Source organism: Podarcis tiliguerta (assembly GCF_965153285.1).
Source record: "Podarcis tiliguerta genome assembly, chromosome: 6".
In the NCBI taxonomy this organism is placed as follows: Eukaryota; Metazoa; Chordata; class Lepidosauria; order Squamata; family Lacertidae; genus Podarcis; species Podarcis tiliguerta.
In genome coordinates, this window is record NC_139539.1 from 76190904 (window position 1) to 76214365 (window position 23462).

The 23462-nt window shown below is 43.0% G+C and overlaps 1 protein-coding gene across 4 annotated transcripts; it reads left to right on the plus strand.

Moving 5' to 3' along the window:
• Positions 1 to 1400: 1400 nt before the first annotated feature.
• RNPC3 (RNA binding region (RNP1, RRM) containing 3) lies at positions 1401 to 18454 on the plus strand. 4 transcript variants are annotated; one of them, XM_083445216.1, is made up of 15 exons: positions 1401 to 1607; positions 4016 to 4063; positions 5457 to 5575; positions 6416 to 6499; positions 7633 to 7744; positions 9382 to 9450; positions 10807 to 10946; positions 12070 to 12195; positions 12523 to 12659; positions 12798 to 12965; positions 13177 to 13271; positions 13356 to 13414; positions 14114 to 14246; positions 15410 to 15486; positions 17249 to 18454. In XM_083445216.1, exons 1-14 carry the CDS (start codon positions 1437 to 1439, stop codon positions 15482 to 15484), a joined length of 1536 nt encoding a protein of 511 aa, XP_083301342.1. In that variant the 5' UTR covers positions 1401 to 1436; the 3' UTR covers positions 15485 to 15486; positions 17249 to 18454. The 4 variants fall into 4 exon arrangements, with proteins under 4 accessions (XP_083301342.1, XP_083301343.1, XP_083301344.1 ...); XM_083445217.1 differs by having other exon boundaries at positions 1410 to 1607; positions 15410 to 15490; XM_083445218.1 differs by having other exon boundaries at positions 1410 to 1607; positions 15410 to 15490; positions 18226 to 18454.
• The last annotated feature ends 5008 nt before the right edge of the window (positions 18455 to 23462 follow it).

Genomic DNA, 23462 nt, shown 5'->3' on the forward strand with positions numbered 1-23462 from the left:
GTGATTTCATAGTGCTTTCCACATTTTTAAAATTAAGCTTTCATTCAGGCCAAAGCCTGCCATTCATTCTACAACCTATAGTGACAGACACCCTCTGTGATTTATGAAGAGCTATAGTGATGAGTCAGTCACATTTCTAACCCCCCCCCCAAAAAAAGTGGAAGAAAACGTAGTTACTAGTGAGTGAGATTCTTCTAGTGCATTAAATTCTGAATTACTAGTAAGAAATATGTGCAATGCTGTCTTTAACAGAGAGAGCCCTTATGCTGTATCTTATATAAACATCAGCTTCTTTCTTACTTCTAATGACAGAGAACAGACCTAAATTCTATCTAAATGCCAAGAGGAGGAAAATAGGCACAGCTGTATCTACAGTAGAAAAAGAGTGGGACACCTCCCAGGATTCATAATTTTGTAGAAGCGTCTATCAGATTCTGCGACCTTTTAGCCTTTTTCTTTTTCGGTTAATTAAAAGCAGTCCCTGATTAATCAGGCAACACATTTTCTTTTTTTTAAAAAAGTCAGTTGTTTTAAATATATCTGCAACAGATTGTGCATGATCTGAGAGCAGCACGTCTCCACCCTTCATAATTTGGTATGCAAAACGTATGTGGATTGAATCAGTGAATTAATCAAAAAGAGATAAGGATAGATGGATTAAATCAGTAAATTAATCAAAAAGCCATAAGGACAGATCGGCTGGAAATTTATTTAAAAACCTTTGTTTAACAGCCTTTGACCAGCTTTTGCGTGTCCACAAAAAAATAGAAGCAAGACCCGCACAGCATCAGCTTCCATTATTCTCTACTGAAGCAAAGAGCGATGGCTTTTTGGTTCTCATCCTTGGGTCCCCAGCTGTTGTTGGACAACAACTCCCATCACCCCTGATCGTTGATACTGCTTGCTAAGGTTTCATGGGAATTGTAGTCCAACAATAGGTGGGTGGGGGGGATCCTAAATTTGAGAAACAGAGAAGGCTGGAAACCGATGTGAAGCCGCTTCGCTTTACTACCGCCAGCACTTGAACACGTCCGCCCACTGGGACCCCCCTTTCCCCTACAGCGCATGCCCAATCCAAAGGGCATCTAGAGAAATAGCTTAAACTTCCGGTACTAAACTAAACCATGAACACTCTGTGGGTATTATTAGACACTCTATAAACAACTTCTTTTTCTTCATCATCATCATCACTGCCACAGGCGAAAAGTCTTCCGCTTGCCTGCTATCAAAGAGCAAAGCAGCCCTCCAGCTCGATTGACTACCGCAGTTCTTCGTCGAAAGAGCGACGGGACGGTCCCTTTGGTCCTCACCCTCCTGAGGACGCCTTCACTCTCGCGAGGTTACCACTTCTCCCACCCGGTTCTCCGAGGTTTTCCTTCCCGGCGGCTGGCGTCAGGGGCTTCCGGGCGCATGCTCAGTCCGTGCGGCGAGGCGACATGGCGGCGCCCAGCTCGGAGCAGACGGCCCGGCCGCCGCGGCCGGGGAGAAGCGGGCGGATCCTGCTGGTGCGGCACCTCCCCGCCTCGCTGACGGCTTCGGAGAAGGAGAGCTTGCTGAGGCACTTCGGGGCCGCTTCCGTGCGGGTCCTGTCCGACCGCGGGAGGCTGGTAGGGAAGGCGCGGCTGGGGGGGCGGGCGGCCGGGGCGTGAAATGCCGCCCTCGGGGGGCTTCTGCCGCCTGAGGCAGCCGCGGTGCCAGAGCCGCCTCTGGCGTTAGGCAGACGGAGGCAGCTGCCTCGGGCGGCAGAAGAAGCTTCGAAGGTTGCAGAAGCAGTGCCTAAGCTAAACAAGCTCAGGGGTCAGCAAACCTTTTCAGCAGGGGGCCGGTCCACTGTCCCTCAGACCTTGTGGGGGGCCAGACTATATTTTTTTGGGGGAATGAACGAATTCCTGTGCCCCACAAATAACCCAGAGATGGGTTTTAAATAAAAGCGCACGTTCTATTCATGTAAAAACACCAGGCAGGCCCCACAAATAACCCAGAGATACATTTTAAATAATAGGACACATTCTACTCATGTAAAAACACGTTGATTCCCAGACCGTCCCTGGGCCAGATTTAGAAGGCGATTGGGCAGGATCCAGCCCCCAGGCCTTAGTTTGCCTACCCTTGAGCTTAGGGCCCCACTCTCTTGTGCCCCCCCCCCATATACTTACTCTTAATTGTATTTCAGTTCAACAATTACTTTGACAAAAGACATATTTTGTTATGTGCAAATAGCTTTAGATACCATAAATTAGCATATAGCATATATTCAACGCAAAAAACAGCGACAATTTGTTGTTGACAAACACAGCTGGACATATTAAGGCCCCCATTACCTTCAGTAGCTCAGGGCCTCATCAAACCTAAATCCAGCCCTGGGTAGAAGCCTCAGCAGAAGCGGTTTCGGCTGGAGCTGCGCATGACCTTGCGAGCATGCCCTGAGACCCCTGGATATAGGGCGTTATATAAATTCAATTAATGATAACAATAATCTCACCCGGATTCGCCGCTTCTCTACCAGAATGTGGCAGGTGGAGAACCAGGGGCAGGGAGGTCAGGGCAAGGTGGCGCTTCTTGTTTTGCCTTAAGCCTTGATAGGAATACACCTCCTATGCCATCCAGTGAGGTCCGGCTGGTGTCTTCACCATACACCTCTAGGCACCAGGCGAAAGCATTCCTCTCCAACAAGGCTTTTGGCTGAATGACATCCGATGCCCTTTTAAAATGTGTTCTGAAAGCGGGGCGGGGGGGGGATTATGGGGTTGTTTTTGTTTTTATTGCATGTTTTCTGTTTTGTTTTTATATTGTGATTAGTGCCAGATTGGCATATAAGCTAAACAAGCTATAGTTTAGGGCCTCACTCTCTTAGGGGCCCCCCAAAAATGCAAAGGAAAAAAACCCCTGGATGTACATTTCCAAAATGTAAGATAAAAAACAAATAAAATAAAACCTACAAACAGCAACAGTGTTCTGTGTTGTGTAGGCTCTGATGATGTAAGTAATGGGCCCCGCCTGCTCCCTAAAATATCACTGGTTTGCTCATTTCTATATATAGGTGCCTACATTCTGCATGGACTGGTTGCTTGCAACTTATGCAAATGTCTTTAGATACCTATTAGGTCCATAAATTACCATATAGCATAAATTCATCACAAAAAAACAACAATTTGTTGTTGAGAAAGGACAGCTGGACATATTAGAGGCCCCATTACCTTCAGTAGCTTAGGGCCTCATAAAACCTAAATCTGGCCCTGATTGTGATGTTAACATTGAGAATGGCCCTGAAATCTGTGGTTATAGGGCAGCGCACATATTTAATAAGTAATAAATAATACTAACACACTTGTTTGTATGTGTGTATGGATAGATAGATAGATAGATGGATATACATGCGCACACTGACCATTTGTTAACATCTGGCACATGTATTTATTCAATCAAATTATAGACCACTTGCTTTAAAATAATACAGTAATAATAATAATCTCAAAGTATGTGATAAGAGTTAAAACTAAAATGCAAGGGCCAGGGTGGCATTGCACACTAAACCAAATGTTGGGTTAGTGCAGCGGCAGAAAGGACCAGAGAGGAGTAAAGTGTCTGGGAGCTTCTCTTTTGGAGCCTGCTCACAAAAGCCAAGTTTCTTCTATTTTCGTGCCTGCTTATATTAAGAGTGCCATGCAAAGCGGCTCAAGATCTATCTACAAATGTCTATGAGTAACCTCTACTCAGAATGCAGAGCAATGTAAAGTGGCAATCGGGTATTTACTGAAAACTAGGAAACTGGTTAAATAGGGGATTCGGAGCTGGTTAGAAAACTGGACTCATTCCACATCTTAGACTCTCTTTCTTGGTGTTCCAGTTCTAACAAGGGGAGGAGAAAGAAAGATGGTTGCCCTTCCTGCTTTGCCTTTAGGTGCAGCCACATTCACGTTTAAAAATTCTGCAATACCTTGGATAATTTGTGTGTTAATGTTCTCTCTGCTTATATTGGAAAATCAACGCTTGGCATGTTCTTTCCCTCACTCAGAAACATACTGCTTTTGCTACTTTTCCGAATGAAAATGCAGCTGCTCAGGTGTGTATTTGAGACCATTACAGATCTTCTTTCTTTTATTTCTTTATTTCTTTTCTGCTGTAGTGTTCTATGGCTGTAGGTCAAGATGTTTGCCTTTCAATACAGAAACAAAATGTTGAAGATAAGTCTAAGGCTGCAGTCTTAACCCTGCTTACCTGGGGAGTAAACCCCATTGATTTCGATGAGATTTATTTCTGAGGATTGGGTTGTAAGGCTGTGATTGTTTGCATATCTACTTAGAATAAACTCCATTAAGATTGGAGGGAGGACTTGCATTAGAGCATTCATGCCTGGATAAGTTTCCTCCAATGATGAGCCTGGATAGCTCAGTTGGTTAGACCATGGTGCTGATAACGCCAAGGTTGCAGGTTCTATCCCTGTATGGACCAGCTGCATATTCCTGCATTGCAGGGGGTTGGACTAGATGATCCTCAGGGTCCCTTCCAACTCTACAGTGCTATGCTATGAAAATGCTTTAGATAATTATATATTTAGGTGTTGTTAGAATACAGCAAGGACACTTTAGCAAATGAATATTAACTGTTAGCATAAAGGCAACAGTGTATGGTACTGATGACTGTGTGTACGTATTAGATGCTAATATTAAAACAGGTCTGCTTAACTTGTAAATGTGCAAATGCAGGCTACCCGTTAAGTGTTCAAGACTGTAGAGCAGGCTTCCTCAACCTCGGCCCTCCAGATATTTTGCGACTAAGTTCCCATCATCCCTGTCCTGCTAGCTAGGGATCATGGCAGTTGTAGGCCAAAAACATCTAGAGGGCCCAGTCTGAGGAAGCCTGCTGTAGAGAAACAGAAAATATATTGAGTTGCTTAGCTTTATATTTTACAGCTCTTTCTGTATTAAGATGACAGACATTCTGTTGTCATCTTAACTTCGCCTCTCCTAACTTCTATCGTCTATCTAACTTAAAAGTGTAAAATCCTTGGAGTAGGAAATTTATAAAAGATATTCATAAGATATCTATAAGTAACTTACATTATCGGAACAGAAGTATAAGTTTCAGTGTCCAGTTCAAGAACTGGCAAGAAGGCAATTAAATCCCATAGTCATTAACAGTGCAATTTTCTGCATGTGTAGCAAGACTTTTCTGCAATGAGAAGTAATTCTCACTGATTTTCAGCATGCCTTTCTCGCTGGTAAGTTGGTATAAAATTGTAGGCAACGGTCGGGACATTATCCATTTTGGTCATTAAGAGGGATTAAATGGAAAGGTATTGCTCTTCCCCCAAACAAACTTTCTATCCGTGTTACTTAGTTTTTAGGCAAAGTAAATTGCAAGAGGGGAGAAGAAAGGAATAAACCGAGAAGTTGATGGGTCAGAGTGCATTTTAAATGTTAGTTGATTTAACTGCATGTTGTGTTCAATTGAAGGCTTTATCGAGATTGCATCAGCTGAACCTTCTAGGCCACACTCTGGTAGTTGAATATGCAAAGGACCAGGACAGTGTTTGTGCACTTAGCCAATCTTCTGAAAGCGAGAAGGACAAAAGGTATGTAGATGCTTCTGTATTTTCAAATTCAGTGGGCTTACAAAATATTTCTAAGATTCATGAAAGTATTTTCCAAAAACTCCTTCAAACTTTGCTGTGGTAGATCCAGGAGGATCCAGGTTGTTTCTTCAGATCCCATTGTATTAATACTGTAGATCTGAAGTGCAAGAAGTAAGTACTAGTGAATACAGTAGGACTTCCAAGTAAGTGGGGTTCGGATTACAGCCTTATTTAGGCTAGGTTCCTGTGGTTACATAGCAGATATGCTTTTCCACTCCATTTTTACTGTGTGACCATCATACTGGGGAGATCTTGACACATTCAAAGATAAATTTTGGTCAGATTGTCTAGGACTGGGACTGGAGAAGTTAGGAGTTCTGCCACAAAGACAATTCTGTTTGATTTTTTTTCCCACTGAGCAAACATAGGAAGGGAAGAGAACTGAGCAGAATCAAAAATACAGATTTTTACATATATGGTTCATCTTATTCACCACCTTTATTGGAATATAAATTACGGCTACCTCACAGAATTCAACAACTGAACAAAATAGATTTGAGTGGGGATTCATATTTATGAGCCAAAATTGGAGTTATGACTTCATAGAAACTGCCATATCTAGTCATTTATATTGTGTTATGTTTACCCCTATTACTATTGTCCTTCATTTGGTATTTTTTTCCAAATAGATGTTGCACAAGTAAAGAATGAACAACAACAAATTTTCTTGGCGACTTTTTTTTAATACACTTTGTGTCCAAACACAGTGGCGTTCATTTACAGTTAGGGTTATTTCAACATACCACATAATGTAGTAGATTGCTCTTGTGTGTGTTTTAGCCTTGAAGAACCAGTGAAAGAAGAGAAAGAACAGAAAGATCTAGGCTGCCTCAAGATAGAAAGTGGAATTGCTCCTAGCCATGGGTTAGTACTTAAGTTCTGATTTTGTATACAAAAATTGTTGTTGAAACCTAGCCTTTAAACCATTTGTGAACTTGTTTAGGCAAACATATGAGAGACCAGTAATATTTTCTTAGCTTGGTTTCCAAGAATAAATCACATCCTCTCTGTTCCTACAATTATATCACTACCCTTTTCTTAGTACTTTTTTTTCCTGCTTCTGATTAAAACAGAAGTAGCTAACCTGCAGTTTGTCAGATGCTGTTTACCTCCACTCCCATTGGCCCCAGTCAATAAGCAGTAGTTCAGAGTCCAGCAACATTGGGAGAACCCATGTTAGATACTTGCATGGATGTGGAACTTTCAGTAGATGTGATAAGCAACAGAGCAGATTTGTGTGCTAAAAAGATTGCCACACTTAGTTTTCTGAGGGCTCCACAAACCTCTGTCTGCAGATATTTGTTGCCTGTCACTATTATTGCATATGGATTGGTATTTAAGAGCTACTACGAGTGTGTAGCAGCTTGCTCACACACATTTTTTTCTACTGCGTATTTGCATTGAGTAAGGGTTAGGCCAGGTGACCTCCCAGTTCTATGATCAACATGCTTTTGAAATTCCCTCTAGTTTCCAGTGTCTCCTGTAGTGTTGGTAGCTGCTGTTCAACAACGAGAAGCATTACAATCCCGTGGTTGGTAAATATTTTTATTAATCCCTGGATATCATGGAATCAGTCTCTCATGTTTCAGAATTGCTGGTATGTGAGCTAGGGGTTTCTTTGTTTGGTGCTTTTAAACTCTAAATACAGTGGTGCCTCGCAAGACGAAATTAATTCGTTCTGCGAGTTTTTTCGTCTTGTGAATGAAAAATCACGAAGCACGGTTTCCCATAGGAAATGCATTGACGGTTTCCCATAGGAATGCATTCACGGTTTTAAGAAAAAGGCGCAAGACGTTTTCATCTTGCGAAGCAAGCCCATAGGGAAATTCGTCTTGCGAAGCAACTCAAAAAACAAAAAACTCTTTCGTCTTGTGAGTTTTTTGTCTTGCGAGGCATTCGTCTTGCGAGGTACTACTGTATTGAACTCTTCTGCATAGTGAAGCTTTTTTTTTAATAGGTTTGAATTGTTTCTAAGGTTGGTTTGTTTCCCCTCACAGGTTAACTTTCCCTATAAATTCTTGCCTCAAATATCGATACCCCCCGCCTTCCAGTACAATCCTAGCCAACATAGCAAATGCCTTGGCAAGTGTGCCTAAGTTTTATGTGCAGGTAAGTGTAGATCCCCTTCCCCAACCTGAATTCAATACATAAACCTTATACTTATTAGTATGGTATTGCCGAATTGTTATTTTAAGCAGCTGTAAATTACTGACTAGGGCTTATGTCCTGTATCTGCTTCTTTGAAATAAGCTCCATTTATCTCAGTGGGACTTGCTTTTGTATAGCATTCTGCTGTGAATGTTGCATCGCTCCACTCCTATTTGAGTTTGTAGTGGCATCAGTTAATTTGAAAGTGACTGCAAAGGAGCTCACAAAGACTTTCAGTATGAGTTATTGGATCACCTTTAGCAGTAAGAATATTTTTAGTATGTTCTCATAAGCACTGTTTTCAGCCATCAAAGCTATAAGCTATGGTCTGAAGGTACCATGCAGCTACCACCTTGCTCAATATATGCATGTCTATCAGTGCCTGAATGGATTACTTGCTTTGGGATTATATGTGTGCCATCATGGATTCCATGGCAGAAGTAGGTAGGATATGCATGTTCATTGCAGAATCTAGGGGTGGTATTCAGCTAAGTTTTACTCAGTGTCTTAAATGAGAAATCACATGGTTCTTTAAAATTTATTTCCGTCCATTTTTTAAAAACTGCAACTTCTAGTCCATATTGTTAGATGCTTGGAAGTATGTAACCAGGTTTTCAAATATGTCCAAACTAGTTGATATTGTTTTACTGCCTAGGTCAAGATTTTACACCTTTTCTGTTATAATTGTTGTACAGATATCTCCCTGTATTGCCAAATTATTTTATCCCAGTATCCCATCTCCCTGTGAGAAAAAAGTCCTTAAATAAATCACATTAGGTAGATATATTAAATCTAGTTCTGTCTGGCAAGCACAACTTATTATAACTTGTAGAATTATTCATTTTTTATGGTTCCAGAATTTTATGTCATGTATTCTACTCACTATTGATGCAGAGTAGAACTCCAAAGTATAGTTAGCAGAGTAAAAACTTAAATTCGTTGCAAGATTCCCCCAAAATAGACCAGAGGCATTTCATCCAGCAGAACTTTACTGCTACCAAAGGCAAATGAGCATAATGGTCACAAATCTAATACATTCAGGATTGCCACTGTCCATAAGAAATCCAGTTGCAGCAGACTTCACTTAAACTTACAATAACTTATAATAAAACTAAACCTTAACACTAAGCATACTATGTACAGAACACCACACCCAGGCTCCTTCTGGCCTCTTATTATAGTCAGCATGACCTTGACAGAAAGAGATAAGAGAACCAGTTTAAGCCAGCTGTATGCAGCTTCTCTGAAGGAATAACCCAAACATCATGAACCTTCTGCTTGTTTCTTTCATGCAGAGATGCTTCCAGAACCCTCTTGAATTAATTAGAATAGGAAAGAGCTCTGCACATCAGATCAATACTTTCTGTACTAAGAAATGCAAAGTGACATTTTAATCTTCAGATGAAACATTTCCTGCCCATTAGCTATGGCAAATGTAAAACCATTATAAAATACGCAACAAGTTTGGTTTATGTGGGATACTTGGAACGGTTGTAGCAAGGATAATATTCGTCCCATGACAATTAATGGCATGTTTACTCAAGTATTCATCTTTGAGTACTTGGAGAAGATGCTAAGTTGCTCTGGTTATCTTTCAGGTTTTGCATCTTATGAACAAAATGAATCTTCCCCCTCCCTTTGGGCCAGTTACTCCTCGACCTCCTATGGTATGAAACTGTTATTACTTGAAGCACTGTGAATAAATGCAACATTGTACAGTGGTACCTCGGGTGGCGCTGTGGGTTAAAGCCTCAGCGCCTAGGGCTTGCCGATCGCAAGGTCGGCGGTTCGAATCCCCATGGCGGGGTGCGCTCCCGTTGTTCGGTCCCAGCGCCTGCCAACCTAGCAGTTCGAAAGCACTCTCGGGTGCAAGTAGATAAATAGGGACCGCTTACTAGCGGGAAGGTAAACGGCGTTTCCATGTGCGGCTCTGGCTCGCCAGAGCAGCGATGTCACGCTGGCCCCCGGCCTCTTTGAGTGAGATGGGCGCACAACCCTAGAGTCTGTCAAGACTGGCCCGTATGGGCAGGGGTACCTTTACCTTTACCTTTTACCTCGGGTTACAAACACTTTGGGTTACAGACTCCGCTAACCCAGAAGTAGTACCTCAGGTTAAGAACTTTACCTCAGGATGAGAACAGAAATCGTGTGTCAGTGGCAATGGGAGGCCCATTAGCTAAAGTGGTACTTCAGGTTAAGAACGGTTTCAGGTTAAGAATGGACCTTTGGAATAAATTAAGTTTGTAACCAGAGGTACCACTGTATTTATAGTTTTAAGATACCCCTTTCTTTAGCATTTTTGGCTAGGATGCAAGTAGGAGTGTGAACCTAGTGGCATTTTTGGCTTTCCCCCCTTGAACAGCTGATTATCATGCCATATCAAACTACTTTTGCAACTCCTCAGTTAGAAGTGTCACTCCATCTTTGGGCCCTGTTCTTCATTATCAGGTGGACCATAAAAGGTGCGCTTTGAAAAATATAATGGGAATTTCCTATCATTACTGAAATATAAGTTCAACATATTGAGTTGTATATTGACTCTTCTCAGAAGAAGAAGAGATGCAATTGATGTAGTCAAACTCTGTACTCGAGATCTGCTAAAGCATATTGCCCATCCCTCGCAACAGCTGAATCTGCACTTTGCATTGTGGTTGCCCCACGTTCTGTTGGTACAATGGTGGGATAAATTGCACCATAAATATTCTTAACCTTGTTCTTCCCTCAGTCTCCACTCTTGACCTATATTTCCTGGGTGTGCTGCAGGAGTGATGCAGTAGCTATGGCCTTTTGTCCAAACCCTTTCTTATCACTGCCCACAAGAGGGTATGTGATAATCTAATGTCAAAAACTAGACTGTGGTGCAGAACACTTGCTTGTTGAGTACTGTATATGCTCGCTCTCTCTCTCTCTCTCTCTCTCTCTCTCTCTCTCTTTCACACACACACACACACACACACACACTTGCATTTGAACTGTTAACAACTGAAATACCAAAAAGGTTGTGCATTTTATTCTTCCTTTAGTATGAAGAGTATATCCCTTTGCCCCCTCCCATTCCTCCTCTGCCTCCTGAGGAGCCTCCTTTGCCTGAAGAGGAGGACAGTCAGGACTCGAGCAAAGATGAATCTGAGTATGAAAGTGCTGATGAAGAGGAAAAAGAAAGGTCAGTGACATTTTGTAGCCTGCTGCTCCCTGCGTAAAAGTTGGTGTCCTTGTTTTTCTCTGCCTGCAAAGAGTTAGTGATATTTTGCAGTCGAAGAAGAAGACGAAGCAGCCGCCACCCACCTGACTGGGTTTCCACAGCCACTCTGGGTGGCTCCCAACAAAATAAAACTGTAAAAGTTAGCAAATACTTAAACTACGGGATTGGAACCCATAGTTTAGGAATTACCTGTGCCTTAGTAATCAATGTCTCTGTCTCTTTCTCTCTTGAATACATAGCAGTAACATAGAAGCCCACTTTAGTACCAACTAGATTTCTTTTAACAAGCAGTAAATATATTTTCAACTAATTTTAAACCTTGCTAAAAGTATTTCAAAAGTATATTTTAACCATAATTGAGTATCAAGGTAGGGTTGTTGTTTTGGTTTTGTTTTTTTTTAAAAAAAATACTCTTTTCTTAAAATAGTGCATTTTGTGTGGTGCTTCCGGCAAATAGTTACATCTCGTATCCATTAAATATATATCCCCAAAGCTTTTGGCCTTGCCCTTGAAGACCTATAGAGCATGGAATCAACTGATGTAATTCAAAGAAATGAATAGGTAGGGAAAGCATACCTCAGCCTTAACTTGATAGGGGTTAATTTGGTCTGTAGACCCTGCAAAATTGATCTCAATTTCAGATGCCCCCTTCTTCCCATCCCTTTCTTTATAGCAAGTTTAGATCTGAGAAATAGCCTCTTCCCTTCGTGTGTGGTGAGGTTTGAGCTTCAATGGACTTCATCAGCACATGACCTTTTAGAGAAAGTGAAACCAAAGAAGACAGCTGCTCTGGCTGCTCCTTCTCTTTCATTTACCAGACCTTCTTAGGGCAGTGGCGTGTGTTTCCCAATCAGCTCTCCCCAGTTCTCCGTCTACCAGGGTTCAGAGTGGAAGAAATGGCAGAGTAGTCAACATCAGCTTGTCTGCAGCAGGCATCTACTAAATAGAGTCTTCTTTTAAAAGCCAAGCTCTAAAACCCTGAGGGTGGGAGGTTTGTTTCATTGATAGGTTTAACTATCCCCCCCCATATTTTCTGTGGAAATACCTTTTTTCCAATAAAGTATTCAATATGTTAATAATTCAGATTTACAAAGCTGATGGAATTGGCTACCCTCCAACCCAAACGACGGATCCCAACAAAGCCGCACCGTACGAGAAAAAGGAGAAAGATCAAAGACTTATTAAATGTCTCCCAGCTTGCTTCCCACAGGTATGGATATATGAGTATTGAATGTGGATCATTGCTATGTAATGAGTACATAGATATCTTGAGAAATTACCTGACTGAACTGTCAGAAATATTCAGCAAGTAAAAATATAGATTGTCCAGTGGTGTGATTGTATATAGCACTATATTGTAAGAAAAAAAACCAGTATTACCAGAATATTGCTTGCAACTCTTACCTGTAACGTGCTTAGCAACCCTTTTTGCAATCCCTTTAAAGAAATCTAAAATCATTAAGAAGTAAACAATTCTGTGCATAATCTTTCTTGTAAAGAAGCTTTAAACGAAGTTTTATGATGTCTTTTTGAACAGCAATTTGCACCCAGCCCTGTCGCCTTCGGATGTGTTTGAGCAGCCGCACCCTGTAGGTCTCAAAAAAATTGAATTTCACATATCTTCAGAGAGCCCTGGCATTCTTCAGAAAAGCTTGGAGGAGCAGCATAACAATGGTATGCTGTGTGTGTCAACTAAAACGTGTTTATATGTACATGGATTGTGGCACGTTATCTTGTATTTAATTTGGTTGAGGTCACTTGTGTCTCAGGATCACATCCCAACTAAACCTTCTCTGTGTTTAATTGTCTTAGACATCTATGCAGCCATTGATGAAATATCTGGTGAAGGGTTTGGAAAAATCTTACCCGCTCTCCGTTCCAGTCATAAAGAAGAGACAGAAGAGGAAGAAGAAGACGACGAAATACCTTCGGAATTTGTTTCTAAAAGAGAGCTAGAAAAAGGCAGAGTCTCCCATAAAGGTGATTTTATTCCCATTAATGTATTTTTATGACATGCAATGAGGATGTTGCTTTATTTAAATGTGATGAGCTTGTTTGGCTATATTGCTTAGTTGATTTGGGTTTTTTCACATCAAATATACATTCTGTTGAGAATCAGTTTTAATTATTTAATTAAGCCTATTTTCTAGAATGGAGATTACAGCTATATATTTTTCTTCCTGTGCTCAAGAAATGGAAACTCTTGCTGTCTTCAGAAATTATGAGCCTGGTGAGCCAAATTGTAGAATTTACGTGAAGAATCTGTCTAAACAAGTTCAAGAAAGGGTAAGTGGGAATTGAGCAGAAAGTGTTTGGTTCCTTCCGCAGAAGTAGCTAACTCTTCCTGCTCTGCTTTTATTTAAATCCCAGGATTTGAAGTTTATCTTTGGAAGATACGTTGACTTTTCATCAGAAACTGAACGTATAATGTAAGTGATGGCTGGGTGACTTCTTCCGTAGGTTGAGCCGCTCTTGACTTGGTGAGCCAAATGATATATCCATGAACTTGTATGTTTCCACCTATTTTCCAGTAGAAGAGTCCAGCACCCTTTTTAATGAAAGACTATAGTGAGGATCATAGAGGATAATGAAACATTAGGATTGAGAGCAGCAGAGTGGGCATGGGGAGGGCCTATACTACTTGTGACAATAGAGAGAGAAGAAGCCACTGGGGTGTAGAAGGAGAGAGTCAAGTCAGAGAAATGTGGCTGAGAAAGCGAGATTGTGGGAAGGGGTAAATTGTGCACTGGAAAAAAATAGGGCATGGAGAAAGGAATTAGGAGAATTGGGAATTGCAAAGGAGGGGTGTGGGAAAGAGAGTAGACGTGTACCAAGTGAGGATACTGTTCTTTTAAGAGAACTGTAGTTCTATTACAGAATGTTGTTCTAGTAACAGAACTGCAATTTTATTCCATGGGTGCCACAGCTTGGGAAGCTGAAATGTATAGTGATGTATCAGAAGATACCTGCTTTGTCAGAATCGGGCAAGAACCTGAGCAGGCTGTTTGTACAGCAGGACTCTTCTGTAGTCCTATTGAGAACTACTGAAACAAATCATGGCTCCTTCCTTCATCTGCTGTGATATGTACTGGGCAGCTGAAGCATTTACGTCTTGCAATTTATCCTAGGTTCGATATACGCTTAATGAAAGAAGGCCGTATGAAAGGACAAGCATTTGTTGGGCTTCCCAATGAAGGAGCAGCTGCAAAAGCTTTGAAAGAAGTCAATGGATATGTTTTATTTGACAAGCCTATGGTGGTCGTATCCTTTTCTTAAAATAAAGAAAAGCTTTCCATTTCATTTTCAGTTAAATATTGGGCCTGCTTTTAGAATCTTGCTTTTGGTAGCAAGGTTTCTTTGCAAATTATTTGTCCCCATTTAAATTGTAGGCAAAACAGAAGACATGGTTGTTGCAGCGCAGGTGAGAGGGAGGGGAGCGAACCAGCTAGCAGAGTCCTTCACTCATTTGTCCTTTTCCTGTGTTCCTCAGTCCTCTCCACTGCCACCAAAGGAATACACTTATTTTCCTGGCTGCCTTCGCTAAAACAGCCCTCAAACGTTTGTCTCCTACGTTGTTCTCTGCAGCCATCTTCTTGTACTTGGTTGAGTGGAACCCAGTGAAGTCATGGAGTGAAAATCAAGGCCAGGCACAGGCAAACTGCCCGTCCAGATGTTTGGGACTACAATTTCCATCATCCCTAGCTAACAGGACCTGTGGTCAGGGGTGATGGGAATTGTAGCCCCAAACATCTGGAGGGTCAGAGTTTGCCTACGCCTGATCAAGGCAATCAAACCATCCACAAATTTTGTTTTTTGCTTTTAAAAAATGGAAAACCAGTTATTAAAACAGTTACTGGCCCATTTTGCACGTGACAGTGAGCCAGGGCTGGTGAACCTGTTGGACTCCCAACGCACACCAGCCTCAGCCAACATGGCCAGTGGTCAGGAATGATGGGAGTCACAGTCCAGAAATAGCTGGAGGGGCCACAGCTCCCACCTCCGTAGTAAGCCATAGTCAGAAATAAACCATAGCTTATCATGAACAAAAGTGTACTAGTGCTCATTGTCTCCTGCTTCACATACACCCCTCCAACTCCACCCACCACTCCAGTCTCCTCCATTCCTCTTTCCGGCTCCACAATGTCTTGGTTCTGGTTGCATCAACACAGCAACAATTATTTTAACATACATCTTTCTCTGCAGCACTAAGAAGGCAAAGTGAGGTAGATTTTTCTCCCATCTCCAGCTGAGGTGGTCTAGCAAGCTTTTTTAGTTTTAATAAATAGAGATTAAGAAGTATCGTAATTTTGTGATGCTTTTGTGCCCCATAGTCTTTGTTTCTTGCATTTCCCCTCCCCCCACCGCTTATAAATTGTTCTTGTTAACGCTTGCCATCAAGACTTTTATTCCTTAATAAAACCAAGCAATTTGCTCGATCTGCGAGACCAAAGCCGGATCCCAAAGAGGAAAGGAGAAAAGAGAAGGGGAGAAGACCCTGAAGGTAAGTAAACTCCCTTGTATTCCATTTTGCCCTCCTAACTTAAAAAAATGCAAAACAGAGAGAGCATGGCTGCATTGCGTCTGAACTGGTAAACCTGACTTAGACTTGACTTAGAAAACTAGGTGGTGAGATGCGTTCCCTACTAGCCTCCTTCCTGATGCGCCAGCTTTCAATGTGCAACAGGAATCTCCTTGTGTGAGCAACGTCCCATCAATGTGTCATCGAAGTGGTACAATCCAGACACAGGTTTGCTTTCCGGTGACAAACAGGCCTTGACCACCAACAGGAGCTGGTTTAAGAAAAGACTTCTAACTTCTGCTTGATCAACACAGCAGCACGTTTTTTCTTTCTGGCTGAGAATTTTTTTTATAAATATAACTTTTTGCATTCATTGTGTCATCAGTTATAGAATGTCAGAGTGCAAACGAATTTGGCCTTTGGGCTCCTCTTCCACTGTTCTCCTAGAACTGTGGGGTCTCTGGCCCTTGATCTAAGATCAAGTTGTATGGCTGCTACAATCGCTTTGTTATCATTTATGATACTGCATGTTTTGTTTGTAAACTGCCCCTAGGATTTTGTTTCTTGAAGATGCAATAACTAACAGCAGGTGGCCCTAGACGCAGATGCACATTCATTTTAAAAAAAGACACATCTAGCCAGTCGAGTATGCTTGTAGTATTGCAAATGACCATCTGGAAGCAAATCGGAGCGTTGGTTTTGAGTGTTTTCATCCGTATTTTCCAGTAATCACAACGTTCGTTTTTGTTTACCAGCCTGAATTGCTGATGGTCATAGACCAGGGGGTGGGGGGGGGATGGGACTGGCAAATTGCAGGTTGAGCATGCTGCTGAAGTTTGACCTTTATAAATAAAATTGCATTCTGTTGTGTTACTGGCTTCCATAACCTTGTATCCTTTGCTAAAACGATTGTATAATTCCCGTCAGTTGTTTGGCAAAAATAGCTACAGATGAAAATAATGTATCCATTGTATTGCAGTGTCTTTTTAAAGATGGATATTTCTTATTGCTGCGGTCCTGTAGCTTTGGTAGCCAGTCAGAAATTGTGCTTGCCTTCCTCCTCCTGAAGGGGGAGGGACAGATTTTCGACTCTGACTTTCTTTGCCTCTGCATAACAGCAGAGGCAAGTTTCTGTCTCCTTCCAAGTTTGTCTCTCTCCAAGGATCAGTGCAAGATTGGGGAATTCCTCTTTTTCTCTCCTCCCCTGATCTCACCAGAATAGCAAATGTGCAGCACAGTGCCATGAGCAGGAGATAGGCTCCACCCAAGGAATACGAATGTTACAAAAACCACCCTTTCCTGATTGGTTTTTATGCTTAAAAAAAGAGCAAAAGTAGCAGACAAAAGTTGTCTCATGATAAGTGGCCTCCTGATGCATCATTTCCCAGAAAATATTTTTAACAGATATATTTGTTATGGCTGGGTAGCCAGCAGAATTGTAGCGGGACCATGCTAATACATTCTAGAGCTGGCTAACTTCTAGCTAAAACTACATTGGAGACAGAAATGCTTAGCTTTTGAACATGGCAAAAAGCCAGAATTCTGGTGCGTATTCTGGCATTGTACTGATCAAATAGTTAATACTATATTCTTTGTATTGGATTCAGAGCTGTTCTCCCGAGTTCCTGGTGCATTTGGTCTGAAGATTTAAAAATTGACCACTGTTTTAAAATAGGTAGTCTAAAGAATGAAAGCTGTAACAGAGAATAAAAGGATTAAACCGCATTCTGCTGTTCTTCTTTAGAAACATTCCTGCCTAAATACTGCAGTAATACTGTGTCATGCAAAGTGTATCCTTTCTTGCTGTATCCTTTTTTTGTATATATACATCTTTTTTTTTTCTAGTAAAAGGTTCTGGTGTTCTCTTAGCATTGCGCTAGGTGGTCATCTAGCAGATCTCTAGTAATAGTTTGTTATTTTACTAAACATAGCCCCTGTTTGTTAACTTACCAGGGTACCCATGGAAGTTTATAGCCTTAAAATGTACTTAAAAAAAATTCTCATATTAACAGTAGCGCAATTTTGGGCTGCCAGGCCTTCAGCAAGTGTAAACCTCTCTGCTTACGTTGGTAGAGTTTTAAATGCTGTTTACCAACTGAAGATCTGGCCTCAACTCTATATTTTTAACCGCCTTCCAATCTCATGGTGTCTAGAGGAAAACAGCAACACCTCCATAGCAAATGCAATATGCATCTTTAGCTGCTTTGTTGTAAGCCTCCTTACTGGATAGAGAGCAGCAAGTGAAGCAGTAGAAATGGAGCAAACTAAATTATATCTTCTGCTTAGTCTTTCTTGCTGCTTTCTAATTTGTTCTCAGGCTAGCACATTACAGTAAAATACAGCTGTTCCAGAGACAGTTTTAGCCTTGGATCCCTTAGAACTCAAAACCACAGCCCTGCAAAAGGAAATGCTCTTTCCATTTACAAGAGGGGTCTGTATGGGTCCCATCCTGATGGGATGTTGCTCACTTTTTTCCTGCAGCCATCCCCTATTGCATTCCATACTCTTCCTAATGGTTCCCCAAACCCCTGGAACAGCTTTTGCTGGCCGTAGGGTGTTTTTGAGGGAAGACGGATTTGGTAAAAATTCCCTCCGTCTTTGCCCATAGCAGGAGCAGACTTTTGCTCACAAGCTCTCCACCTTAGTTTTTCTTATTATCCAAACTTTTCAGCTTTCTACTTTAGAAATGTGTGTTTTCAATGCACCTTTAAATCGTTCCAGGTTCGTTTTGAGTTCCCTGTCTTTCAAGCTCTGGGAAGAAGATGCACGGTCGGCCGAACTATTCAACAGTGCGTAAAAGCATTTAACATGTATTTAAAACACGACACAAATGTTCTGCTAACCTTAGGTGTGTTGTGTGCTTTTAAACAATGGAAGACCTTGCTGCAAGTCACATAGTGGATGTGGAAAATGTTTCAATTAAAGATCTAATAAATTATTCACTTTTGCATTGTTTCTGTGTTCTTTTTTCTTTGCCAAAGCATTCATTATTTTTTTTCACACAACCAATGACATTCAACCACCCTACCACAACCCTGTTTTCAGCACAAAAGCATATTCTCCTGTTCTGTCACTTCACTTCCTTAAGATACTTGAATACCTGTGCAGATTGGAAGCTGAGACCCTGAGGCTCGGAGTAGAAAACGCCCCATATTCATTCTTAAAATGGAAGAGGAAGGTTCCTGTCAGCACTTGACCTACTTCAGGAATGCAAATATTAAAGTGCAGCTGGAACTAAGTTAGGGTGGGACAGACTTGTCCATCCCTATTTCCACATGGATGTTTTAAGGTAGGAAGGAGGGAATAGCTCAGTAGGGCACAGGACTCTTAATCTCAGGGGTCATGGGTTCGAGGCCCACATTGGGCAAAAGCTTCCTACACTGCAGGGGGGTTAGACTAGATGACCCTTGTGGTCCCTTCCAACTCTACAATTCTATGTAGATTATTTAGGCTAATGCTGGAGAAATCTTAAGGAAACAGCTCTAAAGCATCACAAATAAATTGAGTATTTGCAAGGTGGAGGGAAGGCCACTTTCCCTTCTTGTTTTAACACACTCTGCAGCTATTCCAAGCATATTTACACTGTATCGCCTCTGCCACACCCTTTAAAAATTATTTTTAAAATTGTGCAATTGTATGTCCAAAGGGCCAGATTAATATTTTTTAAAAATGGCTGCATCCATGTTGTATCGGTGAGGATAGCTCTCTTTTTGTCCATGCTGTGTGGTTTTGTACACAGTTACACAAGAAGTATTTTTACCCAGTAGGGTGGTGGTGCTGAGCTTTGAAGCTGCCCAAGCAAAAGGAAGAGGCAACAACGTGGTCCCATCTCCAAAGTGCAACGATCAAATCAGTCCTTGAGTTGTACGATTGGGATCAATGGGATGAAGGAGGGAGAATTACGCTAAATGGTATTTTACGATCACAGTGTTTGGAGCACAGACGAAACGCCACAATGATTCTGCAGCAGCACAACCAGACACCTTCATCTGCCCTAGTTGCAACAAAACATGTCTCTCCCATATCCGGTCTCTACAGCCACAGCAGGCGCTGTAACTCCCCAACGCTTCGACCACCCCTGAAGGCTCACTCTTCCATTGTCTTCCGACGCAGAGGGATGCCAATGTTCCATTCCAAAGATTGCTTCAGTGGGATGAAGGAAGGTCGCATTACATCAAAATTGGAGGCCAAGCCAAAATCCTCTAACTTTCCTATAGTTAGGATCTCTCTAAATGTCTTCCATGTCATTAGGTATGACAGCGGTCCTATTCCTTGGGCACCGAAAAGTAATGAGCGATAACAGGAGGATGAATGTTCTTACTAGAGCTGAAGGCTGCATTTGTGTCTCAATAGTCATTTCCCAACAATAGGCTGATGCCTGCACCTAAATTCAAAAACCCTTTCCTGGATTTTCATTACAAACTCTCCAAGAATGTTTTTTTTAATTATTCAACAAAAAGCTGAAACGTGCTACTAAAACGAAACAAAAAACAGTGCCACTTGCTATGTTGTCGCTCCTGTCTTTAAAAAGTAGCTCGCAAATATCTCGGTAGAGCAGGAGCCTCTTAACCTGAGGGTTGTGGGTTTGAGCCCCATGTTGCAGAGGGGTGGATTAGATGACCCTCGTGGTCCCTTCCAACTCATATAATTCCAAAGGAAATAAACAACTATCTGACTTTTAGAAGACCTCTGAAGGCAACCCTTTTTAGGGAAGTTTTTAATGTTTGATGTTTTATTGTGTTTTAAATAGTTTGTTGGGAGCCTCCCAGAGTGACTGGGGAAGCCCAGCCAGATGGGCGGGGTATAAATAATATATTATTATAACTACACTGGTACCTCAGGTTAAGAACTTAATTCGTTCTGGAGGTCCATTCTTAACCTGTTCTTAACCTGAAGCGCCACTTTAGCTAATGGGGCCTCCCGCTGCTGCCGCGCGATTTCTGTTCTCATCCTGAAGCAAAGTTCTTAACCCGAGGTACTATTTCTGGGTTAGTGGAGTCTGTAACCTGAAGCGTCTGTAACCCGAGGTGCCACTGTATATAATCCTATGATTCCGATACCAGGCAGAAAAAAGCACCTTGCGGTGAAAATTAAAAGCATGAACGCTAGAGGGCAGCATCCAAGTGTTTATGCAACCAGGCATGAGAATTTTGCCCAAGACTTGAGTGAAAGACAACCTGAGCCACACAAGCCGGTTGCAGAGGCGGGACGTCGTTTGCTTCCTTTCCAATGATTGGCTGCCGTTCCCTCTACTGCGAGCCTTTTCATTGCGAAGGTGGGAGCCCTTAGGGGAGCCGCGAGGGGAGCCGTGCCTTGTATTAAGCCTCCGAGCGCGTAGGTATGCCACCTGCAATGCATTCAGTGGGATTCTTCTCTGCTAATCCGGGGAGGGAGGGTGCCTGCAAGAAAACGCCAGATAAAACCCTTTCCTTCTCGGGAGAGGTTGCACCAGTCGAAAAGTGACGCAGCAATTGAGATTGTTGCAGGAATTTTTTTTTTTTTAAATCCCGTTCTTGGCAGCCCTACTTTTAGGTTCCGTGCTCCTAAAAATCCAGATTAAAAACAAAACGAGAGTTTTAGTGTGATTGTTTATGGGCCCCTGAAATTTAGTGCGAATAGGATTCACCCAAGTCCTCTGAGAATGGCTGCATTCGTTAATTCCTGCATTGCATGGGGTTGGATTTAGATGCCCCTGGCGGTTTCCTCCTTCTGTGATTCTGTTCGAACCATAATGGATTTTGTAGAGCCTATTCCTAACTAGGAGGGACGCGGGTGGCGCTGTGGGTAAAAGCCTCAGCACCTAGGGCTTGCCAATCGAAAGGTCGGCGGTTCGAATCCCCGTGGCGGGGTGCGTTCCCGCTGTTCGGTCCCAGCGCCTGCCAACCTAGCAGTTTGAAAGCACCCCCGGGTGCAAGTAGATAAATAGGGACCGCTTACTAGCGGGAAGGTAAACGGCGTTTCCGTGTGCGGCTCTGGCTCGCCAGAGCAGCGATGTCACGCTGGCCATGTGACCCGGAAGTGTCTGTGGACAGCGCTGGCTCCCGGCCTCTAGAGTGAGATGAGCGCACAACCCTAGAGTCTGTCAAGACTGGCCCGTACGGGCAGGGGTACCTTTACCTTTACCTTTAATGTTATTTCCACCTCCTCTCAAGTCTTATATCCTTCCCCCCAAAATGGATGCATTTGGCATGGAGACAGAGACATCTTCCTGTTTGTCTAATGGTGACCATTATATATATATATATATATATATATATATATATATATATCAGTTAGATATACTAGCACTCCATTGCAAATTCTGCCAAGTACCAGGCGGCCTGGGAACTAACTGTGTGCATGTACAGTGGTACCTCGGGTTAAGAACTTAATTCGTTCTGGAGGTCTGTTCTTAACCTGAAACTGTTCTTAACCTGAAGCACCACTTTAGCTAATGAGGCCTCCTGCTGCTGCCTCGCCACTGGAGCACGATTTCTGTTCTCATCCTGAAACAAAGTTCTTAACCCGAGGTAATATTTCTGGGTTAGCGGAGTCTGTAACCTGAAGCGTATGTAACCCGAGGTACCACTGTAATTCCGATATATTTGGACCTTGAAGCATCCCTGACTTTGCATAATGAGTGCCCATTGCAGCAAGGTGGGATTAGCGAGCTATCAGCATTTTCCACAGCCATTTGGGGATGCAGGCTGCTGGCTTGCCTAACATAGTTTCGGCCACAGTTGATGGCTTTGTGTTAATGTCTTCAGCACCCTTGACTTTAAGTGGGACTAAGCAGGTACAGTACAGTGGTGCCTCACAAGACGAAATTAATTCGTTCCACGAGTTTTTTCGTAGAGCGAGTTTTTTCGTCTTGCGAAGCACCACGGCGGGGAGGGGTGGGGAGAAGCAGGACAGCTGCCGCAGCCGGTCCTTGGACTCACCCGCGCCTTGTGGACACCGCATGACACGGCTGCTGGAGGGCGGCGGGGCTCAGGAGCGCGACTCCGGCTGCAACGCTGGCTGCAGCGCTGGCTGCTGGCGGCAACGGCTCCTGAGGGGAGCGCGCGAGGGCGGTGGGCAGCGGCACGAGGCAGCTGGAAGGTCGGCAGGAAAGTGGGAGGGAGCTGGAGGAGCCGTCAGGAAGGTGGGAGGCAGCCGGAGGAGCAGGGAAGCGAGCGTGCGATCGTCGCCATGACAGGAGAGGCAGGGCTGTTTCGTCTAGCGAAGCAAGCCCTTTGGAAAATCCGTCTTGCGAAGCACCTCAGAAAATGAAAAACCCTTTCGCCTAGCGGGTTTTTCGTCTTCCGAGGCATTCGTCTTGCGTGGTACCACTGTATATATATCAGCTAGATATACTAGCACTCCATTGCAAATTCTGCCAAGTACCAGGCGGCCTGGGAACTAACTGTGTGCATGTACAGTGGTACCTTGGGTTAAGAACTTAATTCGTTCTGGAGGTCTGTTCTTAACCTGAAACTGTTCTTAACCTGAAGCACCACTTTAGCTAATGGGGCCTCCTGCTGCTGCCTCGCCACTGGAGCACGATTTCTGTTCTCATCCTGAAACAAAGTTCTTAACCCGAGGTAATATTTCTGGGTTAGCGGAGTCTGTAACCTGAAGCGTATGTAACCCGAGGTACCACTGTAATTCCGATATATTTGGACCTTGAAGCACCCCTAACTTTGCATAATGAGTGCCCGTTGCAGCAAGGTGGGATTAGCGAGCTATCAGCATTTTCCACAGCCATTTGGGGATGCAGGCTGCTGGCTTGCCTAACATAGTTTTGGCCACAGTTGATGGCCCTGTGTTAATGTCTCCAGCACCCTTCACTTTAAGTGGGACTAAGCAGGTACAGAATGGACGCGGGTGGCGCTGTGGGTTAAAGCCTCAGTGCCTAGGACTTGCCGATCGAAAGGTCGGCGGTTCGAATCCCCGTGGCGGGGTGCGCTCCCGTCGTTCGGTCCCAGCGCCTGCCAACC